A 22,873-nucleotide genomic window follows, 5' to 3' on the forward strand; every position below is an offset into this window, starting at 1 on the left:
AAGAGACTGTCTGATCCACCAGTAGAAGGCAATGTAACCCAATGTAAGATTGACACACACTTTTTGAAAAACATTTATTCCTCAAATTGTTCATTCCTGCTCTGCTTTAAGCACCGGGCTTCGTACAAAAGAGGAAACAAACTGATCTCACCCTAGTGAGGCCTTGATTATTGAGGAGGGCATGATATCTAGATCAGTGCTGGGCTGTTAAACCAGCTGGGGGTGCTTAATTTGCAGCATTTGCTGATATCTGTGGTATAAATACTCTCACCATGGCCAACTTCAATCTACCCATGATGATTTAGCTCACAAAATCTAAATATTTAACAACGAACTCTCAGGAGCCCTCACACACCAGTGACACTCCATTCCCTTCATTTTTCTCACACTTGACATCTTTTTAGCACTTTGTTGCTTATTAACTAACACCCATATCACGTGATGGGCAAGAAAAATAAAAGGAGAGAACAGAGAAGCTGCCAATTTTTCTGTCAGTGGTTCTCAAAGGAGATTGAGCAGGGAGGAAGTTGAAACTGCTGGCGAGACGTGTTTATGGATTCCAATTATCCCCATTCTCTCTGCCCCTTGTTACTACATATAATTGAGAGCAGATGCCCTAATCAAATGTGCAAAATACAAATGTACTTTCTGACCAAATATGGAATTGATGGCTACAACCTAGAAATAAAAATGAAGAGAAAGAAGCTTTGCTGCAACCCTAAGAAGAGTCAAGTTTATCAGATGGCAGAAGGGATTTTAAAAACGGGAAATCACACCACTTTTCTGGGTAGAAATAACATGTAAAATATTTTTCTATTAATATTTGTCTAAATGTTACAGATCACAGCAGCAGCGTGGATCAAAATCTAAACAGGAAAAAAGATACCAAACTAACAGAACGGAAAAATCGTTTAGGAGAAAAACGAATTTTTATCTTAACACTGTTGGAAACTGGGGAGATGTAGGAAAATTTTATGAAATTCTGTGATGGTTTAACTAGCGAGAAAATGTCTCACTCTCTCTGCCACAGCGAAGGGGCTCATTGAGTGGTGTTTCTGCTGAGACAGAAGAGGAAGGCAGCTGGGGATTCCCTCTCACTAGGACCCTGGCTTGCCATTTCCTCCTGTCTGTACTTAAGGGAGGCAAAGCCACTCGAGTAACACATCACAAAGTGTGCTCCTGATATAGAAGTCAGAGTTCCTACATGTTAAGGATATAGTTCAAAGTAAGCTGTCTATAAAAGCAGTTTTATTTGTATAAATAAATGCTTACCGAAGTGAGTCCCATTCTTTGTGACAACACTGGGCTGACCCCGTTTCCCTTGCTGGTAAAGCTCAGGAAGGGGCAGGAAGGAATATCCAGCTTTGCTCTGTCACTTTGGCTTACTTACTAGGCACATGGCACTCTGGGACTTTCAGAGGCTACTCTAGCAACAGCTGTAACTTTAGCTTAGTAATAAAGTTAAGTCACCTGAACTCAAGCCATATAGCAGGAACATTAGAAAAATCAAAAATATGTGAAGATGAGAATATGAGAAAAATATGCATACATAGAAGCGAAACGAAACCGGCACATAAGCATTGTCACGTATAGACAAGCAGAAGGGAAGGGATGGAGGGCACTCTCATTCTGTTCGAAGACAGTGCAACTTGGTGAAAAAGGAGCCTCTGATACTTAATAAAATAAATAAAAACCTGCATATAAGCCAAAGTGTAGCATTTGGGGCTCACTACTTGTTTCAAAACCTGAGGGGAGCCAAAGAGACAGATTTAGTCTTAAGATATTCTAAATCACTCAATTAAACAACCCAAGGAAAATATAATTACCTTCTTTCATTGGCAAATAATATCACCAGCAGGGCTGTGTCACATCAGCTAAAAGGGCAATTTTATGATACAAAAGGGAGAAAGTAAGGCAGGAATTAACTATGCCATTATGCCCATGAGTGGGCATAAGCAAGAATGGGCTTCACTGGTGAGGACCGGAGAGTGGGCAGTCCCCTGGGCATCAAAGGCTGTTTGTGAGTCACACCTGGCAGAAGCCAAAATGAAATTAAACAGCATGGATAGGTTTTGGATTTTAAAGCAGCAAATAGGTTAGAAACGTTAAGGAGTTAAAATTAATGAAAACTCTATAATGTGGATCAAGACATCGTGAAACCTAGCAGAAACTGATCCTTCAGAGTGCGGTGGAGGGAACCAAGAACTGGAATTATCCCCCATCGTCTTCCAAAGTCCTGCTTTCTGAATTTCAGAGGAAGGAAAAAATGCGATAAGAGAACTATAGGATTTACAGGGTAGCAGAGGTACTGACAATTTTAACAGAGGGTAAGAGTGTGCAGCTTTTACAAATACCAAACCTAAAAATAAAATGTCTGTGTTCAAATCCTGACTCTATCACCTATTTGCTGGGTTGTGAGTGTTGGCATGTAAATCTCCTTACCTCTCTGGGTCTGAAAGTCTTCAATAAAATGAAGGAACTAAAATTTGTGATCTGAAAAGTGGTTTCAAGCTTTAAAATTCTAGGAAGTTAGAAATTGGGAGAGAATACAGGCCTCTTAGACAGAAAAGCCTTAAACAAAAGGCCTAAAACATCATTTTGCTCTAAAGGGTAGAAAAGACCACTGAGAGAGAGAGAGGCTTCAGCCCAGCTGTCAGACATATCCACAGCCCAGCTGTCAGACATATCCATACCCCCACCTACCCTGTGCCTAAACCCACAACCCAGAAGGGCACAGCCTGGTCTCAGGACATTCCATCCCTTGGACTATTTGATGACGTCTCTGTCTCCTACCCTCCTACCAGGGTACAATTTTCTAAAAGCAGAGAAAATCCTTCCCAAGAAAATAAACATTCCCAAACAACTGTCCCATTCTGTTACCTATTTGGATTACATAATTACCATGAAGTCAAGACTTTCTTACTGACACACCAAAAAAGAACTCAGCCCATAAGCTGAACTGCCTTTTTCTCCACTGTCCAAAGTTCTATAAAATCTCCAGGTCCCTAAAAAGCAGTCAACCAGTGCCCACTGTAAGGGTAATGAAAAGATCACCTCTAGTAACAGAAACTCAGATCAAGATATTTTAAGTCTGGGGATATACATGTCCTGTATACAATATTCAACAGTCATAGTAAATATCCCCACTAACGCCCCAAAATGCCCTGCATATGAAGAGAACACTGGGTATTTTTCCAGGCTCTGTGAAGGATAATTCAGACACCTTTTCCTTCCACCATTTGTAAAATGGGGCTACCAATAATTGGTACCAGCTACCAGGTAAACCAGTAAGCCCCCTGCCCACCCCACGCCCACACGAGCTCCCCTTTCAGGAGTGTTCAGGAAAAAAAAAAAAAAAACAACACTGGACCAAGCTGACTAGAATCTCATGGAGCAAACACTAATTAAGGTATCTACTGTATACTTTTCCGACTGATCTGGTTGAGGCAGTCCTTTTATAGCCTGCTCTAACTTGTCTGTCTGGATCAATGTAGAAATATTCAGCAGCAATTTGCTCTTCGTAATTCCTCTCCAGGAATAAAGAGCTAGGGTATTCCTGAAATGCCTCTACTGACAAATCAGAAGGCATACGTCCTATAATCACTGTACTTTGCTCACTCAGTCCTAGTTAAGATTAAAAGAGATAATGCACCTAAAGTGCTGAGTAAGAACCTGGAACACAATAAACTCAATATGTAAGTGATGTTAGTAATTGTAAAACAAAACAAAAAGGATTGTCCCCTAATGCTTATCAACTTGGAATAAGGAAGACTGAAACATAAGGCAATAGGTTCCAGAGATGTCTGAGCTGTCCTCTAGCTTTCTCATAGTTGGTCACTGCTAGCAATAATGCAGAACTTTTCACAATTCCATGGGTACTCAGGACCCCCACTGCCCCCCCCACTTCCAATAACTGAGAAATAGCAGAATGTTTGAAACAATGAGATTAGAAATGCAAAAGACCTTTAAAGAAATTCCACAAAGCCCCTTAGCACTGATCATATGAAAGTTTTGCTAATATAAATGACAGAAATTTGGGAACACTTCTCTGACTCTGTAGGATGGTGGTTCCTGGGTCAATCCTCACATCTGGCTCCCAATAAACTTTACAAAATTATTTCTGCCTCGACAGCCTTAATTTGGGTCAACATCATCAACTAACTAAAATTTAAAACTTTTGTGCTTCAAAGAACATTATCAAGAAAGTATAATGGCTAGCTGCCCCGAAACAAACAAAAAAAAAATGGGGGGAAAAAACCCCATAAATTAATTTTTTTTAAAAAGTTCTGCCACAAAAGTCAAACATCTGAATCTGAACAAATGTTGTCAGTGGGAGGAAAGGGTGAATAAAGCACAGAATTTAACATCCTAATGAAAAGATTGTCACCCCCATCATTGATCAGACCCTCAAAGTCTAGTTCTTTAAGTTCTAGGCTACGAATAAACTTTTCCCAAGGCACACCTAGCAATCTTTTGTGTTTGGCTTTGCTGTTTGGATGTGCATAGTATGTTTTCCTTCCAGATACAAAAGTTTTTTTTTTTCCCCCAAGATCTTCATGAAAATAAGGTAAGATATGCAAAAGCATGTTGTACTATTATTTATAACTTAATTTTCTAATTCACTGAGGGCACACACATAATATATCAAGTTCACCTTTCTGGTAACACATCATAGTATGTAGCTATACAGGAAATAAAAAAGGCAGCAAAATGAATAACATCTGCAGTCCAGAAAAGATGGTACATTTGCAACAGTCATGAGACTGTGCAGCAAAAAAGTGGCCATAAAACTTTTAATTTTTATTTAGTATTATGCCTATTCAACTTGTAAAAGACCAGGCCATGTCACAGTCTTTGTAGTTTCTAAACCATGCTTCTGGAAACACAAAGGGCATCATTGTTATGCCTGTTCAACTTGTAAAAAACCAGGCCACTTGAGAATTTTTGTAGTTTCTGAACCATACTTTCCAAAATGCAAAGGGCAGGTATGGCCTATAACTTAGAGAAGAGCAAGTAATGATCTATCTTTGCTGAATATTCAGCTTGTTTTGCTTCTCGTAAGTTTTTATGGCCACACCCTCTATTTCCATGAAAGTGTATGTTCTCTACAACTGAAAGTAATAAGTGCAACTTGTAAAAGTCAGGTTTTTTTTTTTTTTTTATTTAAGACATTCTAATCAAATAGTAACAGCAGTAAATAAACACTTTGAAAAACAGGCAGGTATCCCCCTATGTCTGGAAGAAAATTAAGTCAAAGTATTCTACATGGTAGAAGGGAGACAACTGCTGACAATTCAAGGACAACTTGGAAATTTCTAATGCCATTTCCAAAAAAATCAATGGCAAAAGGTTGGGACACAGCTACTTCAAAGGGTAAAATATCTATATCTACATTGGTTTTTATTAACAGGGATTGAGTTGCACCTGTATAGCATGACATTCTTGTCTTTAGCCTTAAAGGAAAAGAAAGTCTTTTCCATTTGCACCAGTTTGAAATAGTCCTGAAATAAGGCTCCCTTAAAATGGATTACTACAGTACTCATTCACATGAGAGTTCATACATGTAGTAAAAAGACAAATACAGGATTTCATGGTCACTTTTTTTGGTTGATTTGGTTAATTGCATAAAATGAGGGATAAATACTCACACACATGTTCTGTTTAACAAAACTCCTAGGTACATCAGAATGCAAAGTATAAAATGTCCTAAAATAAGACCCTGATCACCAGGCAAGTTAAGCCTGTGTCAGCTTGTTTCCTTCCACTTGTCCAGGACTCCTATGTAGAGCTTTCTCTACCACCAAAGCTTGGACCTTTGACCTAATGGAAAGGAACCTCAGAAAGGCAAGGCGTTCTGATAAAATGCTCTTTCAGCCTTTACTTGGGACATTTTATTTTTAATGTGAAAGGATCAACTGGTCTTGGTCAGCCTTAGGAAGGAAAGCATCACTCAGGTGAAAATATTTGGGGAAACTTCAAATACCTAACTACCTCGCACACATTTAAGTTAGATTTACTTCAGCTGTTCTTAGAATTCCTCGTAGTTATCCAGAGCAGTCACTCAAGTTTTGGTTCTCTTTCACATAGCTGCATTCGGAGATACTCTATATGAGGCATGGTTAGAAAAAGAGAAACACTTACACCTGGAATTTATATTCTTCCAAGTAATCTTTTAGTCTTGTTGGTAAAGGCAGTCCCCAGATGGCACCGGTACATTTGTTAATGGTGAGTCTACAGAGGTGCTGCAGAGATGGTGCTGATGTATAGAGCGGTTTGGTCAGATAAAGGTGAACAGTTCCATTCCGAGGGGCTTCTGGGCCCGTCCGCTTATCCTTGCACATCTGAACATAGTAGTCGATCAGATGAACCACACTGTCAAATTGTTTAAGCTTGGACTTGACACATATGATAGAATCCAATCTGAATTTCCCATCCTGGTATTCGATTCGCAGATTAGTTGGTCCAGCTGATGTTTTAACAGATATTGTTAGTAGGTAGTCTGAATGCGAACTATCTCTAATCAAGAAAGTTCCTTCTGGTGCCTCTTTTAATTTCTCTTTGGCTTCATTAACAGTCATACTTCCCCAGTACCATCCTGAAGTTTTTGTTCAAAAAGGAAAAAAAAGGGTAAAACAGTTATTTTAAGAATTTTTTAGAATACGGCAAGTACTTAGCAATAATTTTTCTAGCTATAAAAAAGGTGCATGAGTGAAAGTTCACCAGGAACTACACAAATACTTTTGATAGGAATTTAATGAAAATCTGAGTCCATTTTATTTTATGAACACAAACTGTGAGCCAGTTTTCTTTCTTTTCTTAACTTCTGTAGCTCTTCTTTAAACTCTTAAGATTTTCTTCTAATAAACCAAAAGAACATTTGGAATATGACACACTGGCTGACACAGCATGATGTTTTTAGCACTATTAAGTGAAACAAGGATTTCAGTAAATTAGAAATAAATCAGAAGTTAGAAATGAAAGCCATGCCCTTAAAAAAAGTGGCAAACCCAACTCCAGTCATTCCAATAGCAGTCATTCCAGAAGAGTAAAAACAGAAGCAACTTTTTTGGAGGGTTGTCGCCCTCCTTCCCCAAAAGAATCTGCTAATGGCTGCGTGTCTCTCTTCGAAGCCCTAGAAAGCATTGCTGTTTACTTGTTTCAAAGCACAGCTGTCGTACAGTAGCTTCGGTTTGCTGCTTTGATTACAATTACCTTATCAGGCACTGAGAAATGGGAAGCCCCAACTGATAATTAGCACTTGCAGTTTACGATCTTCGCTAACCTCCTCTGGGCTTTGCCCTAATGCAAATCCAATCAACAAGCGTCGGTCTCCCCCGCATTCTGGATTTGATCTGCCTGCGCTATCTCCCCGGTCCATCCGGTTTTCAAAAGTGACTCAAAGACATTCCGCACTGAAGAAGTTTCAACAATGTGTTCCCCCCACCCCCGCCAAAAATGAAAAAGAAAAAAATTACCGGGATCCTTGCAATCTGCCGGCCTCCCTGGGTGAGGGAAAGCCCGTGGTCCGCACGGAAAGACCAGAACCACGAGCGAGGGAACGTTTCCCTCCCCTCCCCCCTCGCTACCGATACTTCAACTTCGCTTCATACGTAAGCCTTTAGGATCCGGATTTTGAAAGCCAGAATGATTTGCCAGATATGTCTGTCAAACTTTTCCTTCTTTCGCTTGTCCAGACACAACAGCGAGCCGCGCAAAGCGCAGGACTGCACTTGAAACGCGTCCTACCCTGGGCGCGCCGCCCCTGGGAGCGGTGCTCGGCGGGGGCTCCGCTGCCTGCGCTCCTCAAGGCTCCCGGGCGGCCGCCCTCGCTCAGTCCGTCTGTTCCTGGACTTGGCCGCCAAGATCGCAGGCTGCAGCGGCGGCTCCGCCCGGGAGCCGGATGCGGCTGGGGCTGCGGAGAGCGCTGCGCCCCCTCGCCGCCCTGGCACCCGCGGAAAGGGAGGCGCCGGGCGCCTTCTCCGGCCAGGGTTCGAGCCCGAGCGCCCACCCCTGAGCAGCCGCCGTAAACAGTGAGCGCTCCAGAGCGCCGAGAGGCTATTTCCAAGGAGCCCTTCTGGCTCTGCGCTCCCGCAGGCCCGAGTCCCTCGAGAACCACTTTCCTTTCGCGTTCCCAAGGATCCAGGCCCGTGCGGGCATCCTCTCCGCGACCCTCCGCCCCGGAGCGGCGGCGGGAAGCATCCTCCTCTTGGCTGCCCACCTCGGCTCCACTTCCCAGCTGCGCTCCTCGCCACCTCAGCCCCCAGGGGCGTCTTCGGGGAGGCGCCCCCCTCCCGCAGCCGTCTCGGCTCCTTACCTGTCTGACTGAGCTCCCGCAGGGCCTTCTCCAGACGCGCAGCCTCCGGAGACGGCTCCTCTGCCGACCCCGCGGTCCCCCACTGGCTCCGCGACCCTTCCGCGCCATTCCCGGAGGGCTCGAGGCACCGCAGGGTCATGGGAGAAGGGTCACCGCGGCAAAGACAGGTGGCCGCTCTTACTGAGGTCAGAGAGGAGCTCGCGTCCTTCCTGGAAGTCAGTGGGAACCCCAAAACAAGTCCCTGCGGGGTGTCCGAAATGGTGGCGGAGGGGATGGGGAGCTGCCGGTTCTTTCTCCCCAGGACCCGGCGGACGGATGGCAAAGTCCCCCACAGACGCGGTCACCCACAGATCGCCTGCAAAGAGAAAGTGGGGGGTTGGGCCAGTCCGAACTGGACCCCCGCAGCTGGGGTGGGGACAGAGACGTGGAAAATCCCGCGGACTCCTCCGCCTCTCTACTCCTGCACCATTAACCCCAAGCATCCAGTTACCGCCCTGGCCCAGCTCTAGAAAAAGGAGGCTAAAGCGGGAGCAGAGATCCAAAGCGCAAGAGTTGGCGGGGGGGTGCGAGGGGAGGGACAGGATGAGGGTGAACGTGGTGTCTTCCCGCCCAGGGCTGTGAGCTGAAATCACAAACTGGCAACTTAGGAAGAGCAAATGGTCACCTGCGGGTTCAGTGGGAATAGGCCCTTGTCAAGGACGGTAGAAAAATTTTAAAAGAAGGAACAGGAGAGATCACCAAATTTGCAGCCCACCTCATACGCCGCGCGGCCGGAGGGCCCCCAGGAGGAAGCACTGGACCCAAACTTGGTTCCCCGCCCTAAAGCGCCGCGGGTCTCCTGGGGCACGAGCCGCCAGCCCGGGGGGGGCGGAGGCGCTGCGACCCGGGAGGCTGCCTCGCTCCCCTCCCCCCGCTTCTCGATGCCCGCTCGGGACAGGGTGGGGGCGCCGCGGCGGTAGCTCCCGGACCAAGACCGCTGCTGCTGCTGTTGCCGCCGCGGGCGCTGTCGAGGAATGGGCCCGAGCGCGGAAGCCCTCGCTGGGGCTCGCGGCCGGGTGGGCGGCAGCGAGCGCGGCTGGACGTGCAAACAACGAACGCCGAGCCCTTACCTCGGTCGCGGCGGACGCCGCCGCCTCCGCACCAGGCAGTCTCCTCAGCGGACATGGGCGGGGAGGTGGGGACCGGGAGGGGCTCGGGAGAGGAGGGGTGTCTGCCCGAGTTTCCCCTGTTGACGTTTAATTTGGGAACGAGATGCCCTAGGATGCGACCGGCCCTGCGCTCGGCGGCGACGGCCGGAGTCCTCTGTGCAGTGGGCAGACAAAAGCCCCGGGGATCATAGCCTCGACACCTCCCGCCCCCGGGCTCCGACACCCCCACCCCGGGGCAGCTGCCGGGTTTCGCTCCGGCTGCGACCAAGGAGGTGGGAAGGAGAGAGGGAGGGAGGAGCGGGAGATCAGGTTATTAGGAGGATTATTAATTTGGATGGCAGTTTGGGAAGCGGGGGGAACTCCAGCGACTTCCCGACGCCAAGAAGGAACCGGAGAAAGCAGGCAGTAAGGCCCGGCCGCGGGGCAGAGCCGCGGCTCGGACTCCCCCCGGCGCCCCAAACTGCGGAAGCCAAGGCCGCACGCGGCCGCGCCCCGCTGCCCTCCCCAGCGCCTCTCCTCGGGGCGGAGCCTTCGGGCTCCCCCCACCGGTACCTGCCGCGGGCGCCCGGGCTGCGGGCTCCCGGGATCCTGAGGCTGTGCGTCCGGGGCCCCGGCGCGCCCTGTCCGCAGACCGCGCAGCACTGGTGGCTGCGGGCGAGGAGGCTCATGCTTCAGGGGAAGCCCGAGGCCCGCGAGCCGCGGCGGCGGCGAGACTTGGCAAGAGTTAAACGTCTGTCCCCGGAGCAGTGTGTGCGCGCGACTTCCCAGCCCGACGCGCCTCCCTCGCTCCCCGCCTCCCTCGCCCGGCCGCGCTCCCCAAGCGCCCCGCCCGGCTGCTGCGGAGGCCGCTTTCCAGGAACTTTCCAGGAATCCGCCCCACGTGACCGCGGCCCCCGCTACCGCTTTAAAGAGGCTCGGGCGCTAATGCGCAGGCTTCAGGGGAGACGGGCTGAGCGTGCAGGGGTATGGGCCAGGGCGGTGCGGACGCCTGGGGCTCCACCCTCCTCTGACCCCCAGAACCTCGGTGTGCGCGGGGGCCAGCGGGAGAAGTCGCCGGCCACCGCCAGCCCTGTTTCGGCGGCCAGCGCCTACCTCCTGCGCGTGCCAACTGTGCACCCGGATCGAGCGAATAACAGCCATCCTCGCCCCTCGGCCCGCCGCGGGCGGCGGGTTCCTCCTTTCCCTCCCGGCCGCGCCGCCTCGACGCGACCCTCCAGGCCGCACATTTTGTGAGGGGGAGTAGGATAGGCCGGAGGTCCCCGGAAACCGGCCCCTCCGGCTCTAGGACGCATTGATGGGGTGGGATCAGGCCCCTGCTCAGCCCCGGGGGCCGGAGGGAGCGGGTCGGAGGCGGTCCCCGCGGCCCGGACTCTAGAAGGCAGCAAGCGGGCGGAGAGCAGCGCCTCCTTAACCGGCGCCGGCCGCTCTCAGTCCCCTCCCCCTGGCGCTCCGGCTGGCTGGCTCCCGCAGCAGCCCTACCCGGCCTCGCCTTCTTCTCTTGCTCTGCTCCCCCGTCTCCTTCCCGAGGCCCAGCGGCCCGCCTGGCTCACCCGAGCCGGCTACTGATGGGGTGCCCTTACCTGCGCGCCCGGGAGGTGCCGGGTGGCGGGCCTCGGCGCCCGCAGTCTGCAGAGCGCTCGTCTCTGCGACTCCCTGCAGAGCTGGCACTTGGGGCCCGGAATTCGGAATTCCCGGTACCTTCTTTCCTACCCGGGACCCTCACCTCCCACCCCGTTGGAGGCTACCTGGCCTTAGTGGAAACTCATCTCCAGCCTACACGCCCGCCCACGAAATGTGGCCTACTTTAAATGTGACCTACTTTTTAAAAACCATTAACACTCACGGGAAAACCGGATCCACAATTTCGATAACCAATTTTCTTTGAAATACTACTCTATTGCATCACTGCTCAAAAGCTTGAAAGGTCAATGGCCACTTTTAGTTGAAGCAGTGGCTATGGGGAAGTTGGGCGAGGAAGCGGGAGGGGTGGGTGGGAGGCGCGGCTTACAAGCTTTGCTCGGTGCCCCCCCTGCCGGTTCTGAGGGGAAGCGTGAACCTGCTCCCAGCCTTGGGGCTGGGAGTTCGGAATGAATGGTTTTCTCAATTTTCCTGCTTTTAAGTAAGTAACTCTACGCACGTGATAGGTGAGTCGGGGAGGGGTGCATTTCCCAGCTAGCCTCTACAAAGTAGTTGAATAACTTTGCCAGGCCATTTACCTTCTTTGGACCTCTGGCCTTTTGCGTAAAATCAAGAGCTAGACTGGAGTTCTGTGTGAGGGACTGTGATGAATGAACATATCAGATTCCATGCGGAGTCTGTGTGTAGTCTGAGGCCCAAACCTTTAAGAACGACTAGGTAGGTCTGCTAGGTTTGCTACACCCTAAATTATTCTGTATGGCTTCCCTTCCTTGGTAAAGAATCCCAGAAGAATACTGTACCCACTTTTCTGTAGTTTAAATTAAAAGGTGTTACTAAAGTTTCTACAAATAAAATTTTATTTAATTGTTAGTTGAAATGAATCTTCCAGCGACCCTTCTTTTTGTGCTTTCCTCTTGCCGCTCAGGGCCTTTGAACATGCTGTGTCCTCTTTCTAGAAGACCCCTCCCCAGACCCAGTGCAGGGCCTACATTCGTCATTCAGGTTCTAGCTCAAAGTCACCTCCACAGAGAAGCATTGTCCATGAAAATTACAGTAAGCACAATGCCAGCTATAGGACACCAAGCTTTATACCAAAGTAGGATTTTCAGCTTTTGTTTTTAGAATGTTTCTCAGCAATGCCTAGAATTTCGTTGGCCTTTTCCATCCTCAAGAAACACATATGAGAGCCACTTAGGAATTATGGAATCATGGCAAGTGAAAAAAAGTAGAATATGAAATCATATCTATGCTATGATTACATAAAATTATTTATGCATGTGGTTAAAAACAGAAGGGAATATGGAGAAATAAAAGCAGCTGTTTTTAGTGTGGCGGGATATGGGTAAACTTTTTCATTTGACTTTTCTAATACTGTTGCTGTATTTTTGATAGTCATCATTTTTCCAAAATTGCATACGGGCCAATGTCTTCATTTACTCTAAGAGAGTATAGTTTTCAGAGCTTATAAAAACTAAAAAACTGATCTGCTGCTCAGCATCGCCTTTTAGATGTCTAGTAGGCATTTCCACCTTAATATGTCCAATCTGAGACCTGATAAACCCTCCCCACTTAAAACCAAAAAAGCCATTCCTCCTGCACTCTTCCCCGTCTCTGAAAATTTCAGTTCCAATCTTCAGTTGCTTAGGCCAAAAGTCTTAGAGTCATTGTGAGTTCTTTCTTTTTCACACACCCCATAGCCCACCTGCCAGCCAATCCTTTGATTCTGATTTTGCAATAAACCCAGAATTGAAGCTCTTGTCACATGTCCCTTGCACACCAGTCCAAGCCACCCTAATCTCTGCCCGGGTTGCTGCAGCAGCTCTTGAATGGCCTCCTTCCCTCTCCAACAGAGTATGGGGAGTGATTCTGTTTAAACTAGGTCATTTCATGTCTCTCCTACTCCAATTCAGGAGGCCGAACACACCTGAGTGAAAGACAAAACTCTAATAGCCACTCCAAAGGTCCTATAAGATCTGTTCCTGTTCACCTCTCTGATCTCATTTGTTCCTGCTCTGTTCCTTAATCGCTGCACAAGTCACACTGGACTCCTTGCCATTTCTAGAATGTGCTACCCTTGCTCCTTCCTCAGGCCTTTGTATCTACTGTCCCCTCTACCTGTCCTGCTCTTCTTTCAGATATCTGCATGGTTTCCTCCCTCACAGCCTCAGATCTTTATTGAGTGCCACCTTCTTAGTGAGACCTTGTCTAATCACCCCTTTCAGAATTCACACACACACACACACACACACACACACAAACACACACACACTTCTCTTCCCTGCTGTAATTTTTTTTTTTTTTTTTTTTTTGGTAGCTGGCCAGTATGGGGACCTAGGTTTTTTCATAACTCTGACCACTATCTGACCTAGTTTATGTTTTATTTATTTGTCCAACTCACTGTCTTTCTCCCCCACTAGGATGCCCCCCACTAGGATGTAATCATCATGTTTTGTACTTGCATTGTTCACAGCTGTATTTTAGCACCTTGACTAGTTCCCAGCATGTAATAGGCATTCAACATAATCATTGAATGAATGAATGAATTAGCAGCATGGCTTTAAACTATCCAGGTATGAATTGTCACTCTGACACTGCTTGCTACATATGCTTGATCTTTGGCAAATTCTTTAGCCCCTTATTATGGAGACAATAATGGCACCTCCCTTACAGTGCTGTGTGAGAACTACATGAGATGATCTATGAAAAGTGCTTTGGCACATAGCAAATACCTACTGAAGATTAACTGTTATTTCAACTATCATCCTTTTATTCTCAGTGAATTTGGATTTTTCTTCCTATGGTTAAGATTTCTTACATTTGCCTATATAAAACTCAATGGTCACCCCAACCTTACCACACTCCCTTCCTGTGGCTGCCTGAGAACTTCATGTTGATTTTCTGAAGCTTTTCTTCACCTTTAACTTATGAGGTATCAAAAGTGATTTCATCTCTTCCTCAATTTTCAGAACATATATGTTCTGTTCAGTGGGGCAGGTTCGTGGCTGCAGTGATAAGCAGTCATTCTGTATGAGGAGGGAAGAGAGGGTGATTTTCACAAAGCTGGGGAATTTCTTCCATTGCCTGCACTGAGAAATTGCCAGGGCTTGAAAATCCCCTTTATGTGCCAAACCAGAACTGGACGTTTTGATTTCGCAATACAGATGTTCTAATACTGGAATTGACAAGTGCTCCATGCTGAGTTTCTGCTGAGTTGCTGAGAGGGTTTTTCAGTTTTGTTGGGGGTATGGGGAAGCCATAGCATGATCTTTGGAGATTGTGTCTGACACACGTGCAGGCAGAAGGTACACTTTTAAGTGTCCACCATCCCTTCCTTTCTTTTAGAATTTGCCGTCTCCCTAACACCACCACACACGACTCCCTGTGACTCTGGTACCCACTCTTCTGGAGAGCATGTGGCCCAGGCTAGCCAACAGGAGTGCCTCATACCCTTGGACACAGGGGTTCATCCACTATCTCAACCCCAGCAGGGCCCACCAGATTATTTTTTTCAGGCTTTGATGTAAATGTGGCAGGAAAAGGAGTCTCTCCCCTTCTGAGATGAGCAGTAATGACCATGGAAGTCAACTTTTCCACCACTTGGAGGGGGCCTGTCAAAGAACAAAGTCAACAGGGAAGAAAGCAGAGCTGAGGTTTGAATGAGTGGGAGAGATTCCTGAGCACCTGAATCCAATGTGCCTGAAGCTGCACCACCCTTGGGCTTCTCAATACAGGAGCCAACGAGTTTATTTTCTCCTGACCTGGTTTGATTTGGGATCTTGCAACTTGTAATCACAGGGACTTTTGTGGGGGTGTAGTGGGTTGGGTGTGGAGGCATTTAGAGAGAGGGTGGAATGGAGAATGGAGAAGAGGAAGAAGATACCTTCTACTTTAATGAGTGTCTCCTACTTTTCATCTGGTGCTTTTCAGTACTAATTCCCTTTTACAGTGTCCTACCTACTTCATCACCACAATCGAGGTCACTCACTGGTAGACAAAGAGGGAGAGGAGCAGATGCCACTGGGTTTAGTGCTGTGGGTCAGGGACGGGGACAGGGAGAAGTGAGGCAGATGGCTTGCCCCTAGACTTCTGGGATCCAGGAACAGGGTAAACAGCCACGCCCTCCTTCTTTCCGCCCACAGAAGGGGAGGAGGAGGTCATGCTCTAGGACAGTGGTTGTCAACACTATTTAAGTTACAGATCTCTCAAAGTTCTGGTGAAATATAGAGAGCAGAGGTCACAAGCCACTTGCCTATGAGGGCCATATTTGACTCCCTCAGAGTGTTTTGGGTGGTGTGCCAGGATTCTAGAAAAATGAACCAAATTAAAAAATCTGGAGATTTCACCTCCACAGCAATCCAGATTTCCACTTTCTCTTAATCAGCCATAAGATCTGTCAATACAGGGTCCCAGTCCCTGAAGGCAGTGATCAACTGAGACGGTGCAGTGGATGCCACTTCAGAAGGCACATGCCCTACCACTTGCCACAGTCCTCCCCTCCATGGGGTCCCCGGCACGGAGCATTACTTGCTGTTTGTCACCACCCTTCCCTTGTTTTTCTTACACTGGAGAAATATTTCTGTGGACACAAGTCTCTATCAGAAGTGGTGAAATAAAAGACCCAAAGGATTGAATATGTCAAGACAAATGGGAGAGAGCATATTTCTCTGTGGAAGTAAAGCATATTCTTCTGTGTTTAAAAGGCAGGGTTCTCACACCTGATTTCATTCTTCGATATTTCTACCTGGCCCTGCAGGCATTTATGTGCCTGCTACATCTGAGATATTTTCTGCAGAAAAATGTTCTGGAGCCACAGATTTTGGGGGTTAATTGACAACCCGGAGGCTGACTGTGAATTCCTGGGGGCCTGTTGATCTCAGGAGAGAACCCTTGTTCTAAGGGAGTAGATGGTCTCCATTAAGGAACTCCTGAGTGATAAAATTCTGCCTTCAGCGTTGTATGGGAGTCTCTTTATTGGAATTGGTCTGTATGGTCAGAGGATCATCAATCATAAGATTTGGTGTGGGAAAGGACTATGTCACTAGTGCAGAATCATTTTCTCTATCTACTTTCGCCTCCCCCATGGTGCTCAAACTCTCTGGTCTTCTCATTTCGCAAATACAACAAGCCTGCCTGAGGGACTTTATACTGTTCTCCCTGAAATGGTCTTTCTCTGATATTCTCAGAATTGCTCGCTCACTTCATTCATGTCTTTGCTCAGAGAGGCTTTCCCTACCGCATTATGTAAAAGAGCAGCCCCTATCAGTGACTCTTTCTTTCCCCCACTTTGTTTTTCATTCTAACACTTACCACTCGCTGACATTATAATGATTATTCATTTATTTGTTTATTGTTTTTCTCCCACTGGAATATAGGCGGAGACTTTGTTATCTTCACTACTGTATCCCCAATGCCTAAAACATCTCCTAGCCCACGGTAGGCACCCAATATAAAGTTATTGAATGAATGAATCTAATGCATCTAAAGTGAGCAATCTGAAACACTTTACCACCTTCCTTCTGGCCTGGATCATTTAACTTTGTCATCTGCCCCTGCTTAGATGTGCTTCTCAGCTCACTCTTTGACTTACCCTTCAGACTGTGGTCTACCACCAGGAGGAACTTGGCTTTCTTGGAGTTTCTCCTTAATCTCCATGAGCCTGACCCCACAATAATACTACCTAGTAGATAGCATGTAAGAGATTCACCCAGTCAACAAACACTCATGAGTACTTACAATGGTTCAGGCCTTCTGGACAAATACAACTTAGCCCTCCTCTTAAGGAGGTCTCAGTCTAGGGAGAGAGACACCATCAACAGATAATTCTAACAAAGGATGAACAATCCTGGGGGGAATGCACAGAGTGGTTTTGCAAACAGCTGGGAAACACCACTACAACCACCTTGGGAAGTCCAGAAACGCTTCACAGAAGAGGGGACCTTGATCAAGCCCCTTAAGTCTTGTGGATTTTTGTTTTCTCATCGGTGTCATGAAGAATGTGGGCTGGATGAGCTATTAAGTTTCCTTCTCATTTGAATCACTTCCAAGCTCTGTTCCACGACCTCCCAAAGACTAGTTGATAGTGTTATTAGACCTAAACTTGGGCATGGGGCCAGCCCGTGGCTCACTTGGGAGAGGGCGGTGCTGATAATACCAAGGCCACGGGTTCGGATCCTATATAGGGATGGCCGGTTGGCTCACTGGCTGAGCGTGGTGCTGACAACACTAAGCCAAGGGTTGAGATCCCCTATACTGGTCATCTTTTTTTAAAAAAATAAAATTAAATTAAAATAAATAAATAAACCTGGGCAGCTTTTAGGTATGTTTGACTTTCCAGAGAAGTTCACAAAGGTCAAGGCCTGGTGTGATGATGTGGTAAGCAGAGCAGGCAGAAGAAATACCTATTAGTAAACAACAAACACCACTCCTGGCTTAGTCATGGAATTCTGAGAAGCCACTGCACCCAGTGACCCAACCTGTAGATTGGCAAGCACAGATGAGACTAACTTTAACCAAAGGCATGTGGCGTAGCCACAAAAGGCAGGCTGTCCAAACAGTTGCTCCCTCCTCAAACCACAGGACAAACTCCATATACATTCCATGTGGAAAGGACAGCTTCTCACACATGCAGGCCGTTTCTGCTATCCTTTAGCACATTAAAATTATGACCGTAATGATAATCTTCCACCATAAAGGTAAGCTATACAATAACATCAGTTTGCCTTTCTATGATGGTTTTAATCTCTCTTCGACAATATATTATAGCATATACCTGATTTTATTCTTGTAACAACCCTTTACGATGGTAGAAAAAAATACCTCTTTTATATGTAAGTAAATTAAACCAAAGTACATTAAGTAGGTTATTCTGTACTTGTAAACAACTTGTCCTTAGAAAAACAGTAGAGTTTAGTATGAACAAAGGTAAAATTTTAAGTGGAAAAGTAGCTTGGAGGATAAGTTGCTTTTAAAACAGGTTATTCAAAAAAAAAAAACAGGTTATTCAAATCACCAAGAGCGCTATTCCACTTTTGTGACTGTAATATTCTCAAAGGTTATTTACAATATTTAAACATAAATTAGGGATAAATAATTGAGGAGGAAAGTTGGGTTCTGTCTCTTTTGTTTTAAAGCACTCACAATCAAGAAATTTTTACATTTCAATATGTGCCAACAATTCTCAAATAAACACTTGTTTCTTATATAAAAAAAAATGCTATTTAGAAATATGTTAAGTCCTGACATTTTCCCTTTGGCGTTTCCAATGCTTGCTGGAAAGGAGATTTTTTTATTGCAAGTTTTCCTGAGCCAGTTACTCTGTTTTTTCCTCCATTAAAAAAAAACCCATGCCAATTAAAAGAAACAAATTTATCTGACAAAGCCATCATGCAAATCCTTGACTTTCATTTTTTTCTTTTGATGGTGGGGTGGAGGGGGCAGTAGGCTGGCCTATATGATGATCCAAACCCTTGACCTTGGTGTTATAACACTGCATTCTAACCAGCTGAGCTAACTGGCCAGACCTAGTCTTTCTTAATATAATATTTTTTAGCCTAGAGTCTGCAATGCCTTCTACTCTGCCACAACCACCAAATTTCTTCCTGCCACATGTTCACTGTGAACCAGATTAATTGTATTGTGATCTGTTGATTCCAGCCACTGAATGGATAAAAACAACAATGGTATAAGATGATATGAATAAATAAATAGCTAATCACTGTAGCAACTGGGAAATCAGAAGATAGATATATGCCAGCATCTCACACAAAGACCACCACAAAATAATAAAACACAAACTACCAAAGCTCACTCAAGAAGAAATGGATAACCTGTATAGCCCTATTTCTGTTAAAGAAATAAACTCTAGGTACAGAAGCCTTTATTGGCACATTCTTCCAAACACTTAATGAAGAAATAATACCCACCCTCCATAAACTTTTCAAAAAAAAAAAAAAGTAGAAACATTTAACAACTCACATTAGAAGGCCAGCATTATTTAGATACCAAAGACAGACAATTAGAAAACTACAGATCAATATCTCTCATGAACATAGTCACAAAATATTCGCAATTTGAATCCAGAAATATATAATAAGGATAATATATCATGACTCACTTGGGTGTATTCCAGGAAAGTAAAGTTGGTTCAGTACTCAAAATCAATCAGTAAAATTCACACTCTCAACAGACTAAAATAGTAAAATCATATAAGTATCTCAATACAGGCAAAACAGAATTTATAAGATTTAACATTCATCCATCCTAAAAAGTTCAGCTTACTAGGAATAGAAGGAAGCTTCCTTAATCTGATAAATCTTATCAATAAAAAACCTACAGCTAGCATCATTCTTTTTTCTTTTTTTCAAAGTCTCCTTCAGTGAATTAATAAATTACCAAATTGTTGTGTTTGGGTTTTTTTTGTTTGTTCATTTTGGCAGTTGGCAGTACTGGGGTCCAAACCCCTGACCTTAGTGTTATTAACACCACTCTCTCCCATGTGAGCCAAACAGCCAGCCCCAGCACTGTTCATAATGCTAAAAGATTGAATACTTCTCCCCTAAAGATTGGGAACAAAGCAAGAATGTCCACTTTTGCCACTTCTTTCACCATTGTATTGGAGGCCCTAGTCAGTGCAATAAAACAAGAAAAAATATTTTTTCAGTATATAGATTGTAAAGGAAGAAGTAAAACTGTCTTTAATTGCAGACAGCATAATCGTTTACATAGAAAATTCTAAGGAATCAAAAATATAAATAGCTACTAGAACAAATATGCAAGTTTAGCTAGGTTTCAAAATACAAGGTCAATAAAAAAATTAATTGTTTTTCTATTTACCAGCAACAAATAATTGGAAATTGAAAATGTTAAAAATACCACTTACAATAGATTTAAAATCATGAAATACTTAGATAAATTTAATCAAATATACATAAAACATGTACATTAAAATTTTTTTTGAATACCAAGCAAAATTAAGGAAGAACTGAACAAAAAAAGAGACAGATCATGAAGAGTCAGTATTGTTAATATGTCAGTTCTGCCCAAATTGATCTATAGATTCAACATTATTTATTTCTTTGTTTGTTTTATTTATTTATTTATTTTGGTGGCTGGCCGGTACAAGGATTAAATGCTAGACCTTGGTATTGGTTCGACATAACTTAAAAGAAAACAGCCTGGGTTTTTTGATTTTTTTTTTTTTTCGGTAGAAACTGATAAACTGATTCTAAAATTTATATAAAAATCCAAAGACCCTAGAAATAATTTTGAAAAAGAACAACAAAGTTGGAGAATTCACAATGTTAAGATTAATTCTGGTAAAATCTGATTTCAAGATTTATTCTAAAGCTACAATAATCAAGACAATGCAACACTGGGGTAAGGATAGACATATTGATAAAAGGAACAAATATAAGAGTCCAGAAATAGACCCACCAATATATAGTCAACTGATTTTCAACAAAAGTGCCAAGGTAATTCAATAGAGAAAGGATAGCCTTTCAACAGATGGTGCTGTAACAATTGGACATCCATACACCAAAAAAAAAAAATGAAACTTGAATCTTAACTTCATACCTGCTACAAATACTAACTTGAAATGAATCATAGAGGTAAATGTAAGAGATAAAACCATAAAACTTCTGAGAAAACATAGGAGAAAATCTTGTTACCTTGAGTTAGGCAAAGCTTTCTTAGAACAAAACATCACAAACCATAAAAGAAAAAATTGATTCATTGGACTTTATCGAAATTAAAATATTTTGCTCTTCAAAATATAATGTTATTATGAATACATCTCAATAAATCTGTTGTAAAAAATAATGTTAAAAAATTTTTTTGAAGCCACAGAGTTGGAAAATTCTATATCTGATAAAGAACTTGTACTTATGTCCAGAATATATAAAGAATGTCCACAGCTCAATAATAAGAATAAAAAAAAAAAATCTAAGAAATGGTCAAAATATCTAACTAGACACTTTCACAAAAGAATATGTATCAATGGCAAATTAGTTCATTAAAAGATACTAATTTGAATTTAGAGAAACATAAATTAAAACATGATAAGATACCATTGCACACCCATTAGAATGTCTAAAATTGGAACACTAGTGAACATATGGAGAAACTAAAACTCTTACATTGCTGGTGAATGGAAAATGATAAAACCACTTGAAAATAATTTGGCAGTTTCTTATAAAGATAAACATGCACTTGTCATATGATCCAGAGATACCACTCCCAGGTATCTATGCAAGAGAAATGAATTCATATGTTCACACAAAGACCTACACATGAATGTCATAACAACTTTATTTATAATAGCCAAATGACCATCAACAGGTGAATGGATAAACAAATTGCACAACATCCAGACAATGGAATAATAGTCAGCAACTTCAATTGTTGACCTTCTAAGCACTTCCACGTCTTGTGAGGTCCAATACACCTGTGTTGTGTGGAAACTCTGGTCTGAGCCTGAGTCTTTTCAGCAAACTGCACCCCCTACAGTTCTGTATTTCTGACCAGTCTACACAGAGTGGTCCTGTGCTGATTGGGGGAAGATCGGCTATCCTTCTTGTGCCCCAGTGTTTCCCCAGTGGGCCAGTCTCTCCCACCACCTGAACTTCAAACACTTCCCATGGGACGGGCCATGCGCCAGGCCCTTGTGATGACTCACCAGCCTCTGAGTGGCTCCTTTTTTCAGTTGTCTGTGGATCCTCATTCCTATGTGGGTCCACAGGAACACTGTTAGTGGTCTAGCTGGCCTGGGGGCCACCAAGGCTCTCTTCTCCCCTGCCGCCTCCAAGCAACTTCATACAGAGAGCACAGCTGTGGTTTTGCCAGCTCCTGCTCCATGTGCTCCCCAGCTCCAGCCTGGAAGCGGCCAGGATTCAAATTGGTGGGAGCAGTCCTTTCTTTCTTTCATTGTGGCTTCTCCTGACTTCATGAACTCTGTAGGTCTCTCCTCCTCTTCCCCTGAGCTCTAGCGGACCCAGCTTGGTTTTTGTTGCTTTTTAATAGTTGTAAATTGGTTGATTTGTGGGAGAGAGTGACGCTGGCAAGTGTCTATTCCATCATCTTGACTGGAAGCCAATAGTCAGCAACTTTTAAAAAAGGACAAACTACTGATACATGCAACAATATAAATTATTCTCAAAAGCAATATGCTAAGTATTAGAAGCCAAACACAAAAGGCTACATATTATATGATTCCATTTATATGACATTCTGTAAAACGGATCAGATGTTGGCAGGAAATGAGGGGTGTGTGAGGAGATCCACTGCAAAGGAGCATGAGAGGACTTTAGGAGCTGACAGAAATGTCCTCTGTCTTGATTAAGGCAGCAGTTTCTTGATTGTAGAAAACCCACAAAACTGACTGAACTATACACTATACACAAGCTCATTGAACTGTGCAGGGGTAAATTTTATTTTATGTAAATTATTCCCTAATAAACCTAACATTTAATAAAAGCAAAACTAGAAAAGAACTACCTTGGAAAAAGGACAAAGAAAAGGGAAAAAACTGAAATCTTACATTATTCAGGCTGAGAGGTCAGTGTACATGGAGGACTCCATCATGGAATAACCTTCTTTCCCTCTAACCAATATTTTGGTATTTATAAGGGAGGTAAGGGTGTTACATATTTTAATCTCCACCACTAAAAGGTATAGATACAACTTCCAACCTTAATTTAGGTTATTCACAAAACAATAGTATAGGTGTAGTGAAATTATAAGTCGGTGGGGATACCGACCTACCTTTAGCACTAAA

At 44.4% G+C, this 22,873-nt stretch overlaps 1 protein-coding gene across 4 annotated transcripts in view; it reads right to left on the reverse strand.

Annotated features, from left to right (window-relative positions):
* Positions 1 to 5,191: 5,191 nt before the first annotated feature.
* Positions 5,192 to 22,873, reverse strand: part of SOCS2 (suppressor of cytokine signaling 2) — a 55,553-nt gene continuing 37,871 nt past the window's right edge. The window contains exons 1-3 of one of the 4 annotated variants that reach the window (XM_063074893.1): positions 10,015 to 10,221; positions 8,315 to 8,669; positions 5,192 to 6,595 (exon numbers count right to left, since the gene is read on the reverse strand). In XM_063074893.1, the coding sequence (XP_062930963.1) occupies positions 6,138 to 6,595; positions 8,315 to 8,453 (597 nt within the window). In that variant the 5' untranslated portion in view covers positions 8,454 to 8,669; positions 10,015 to 10,221 and the 3' untranslated portion in view covers positions 5,192 to 6,137. Of the gene's footprint in view, positions 6,596 to 8,314; positions 8,670 to 9,068; positions 9,153 to 9,423; positions 9,687 to 10,014; positions 10,222 to 22,873 lie in introns of those variants that run through there. The other 3 variants (XM_063074894.1, XM_063074895.1, XM_063074896.1) reach the window with 3 other exon arrangements.

This window comes from Cynocephalus volans, chromosome 12, assembly GCF_027409185.1.
Source record: "Cynocephalus volans isolate mCynVol1 chromosome 12, mCynVol1.pri, whole genome shotgun sequence".
NCBI lineage: Eukaryota > Metazoa > Chordata > Mammalia > Dermoptera > Cynocephalidae > Cynocephalus > Cynocephalus volans.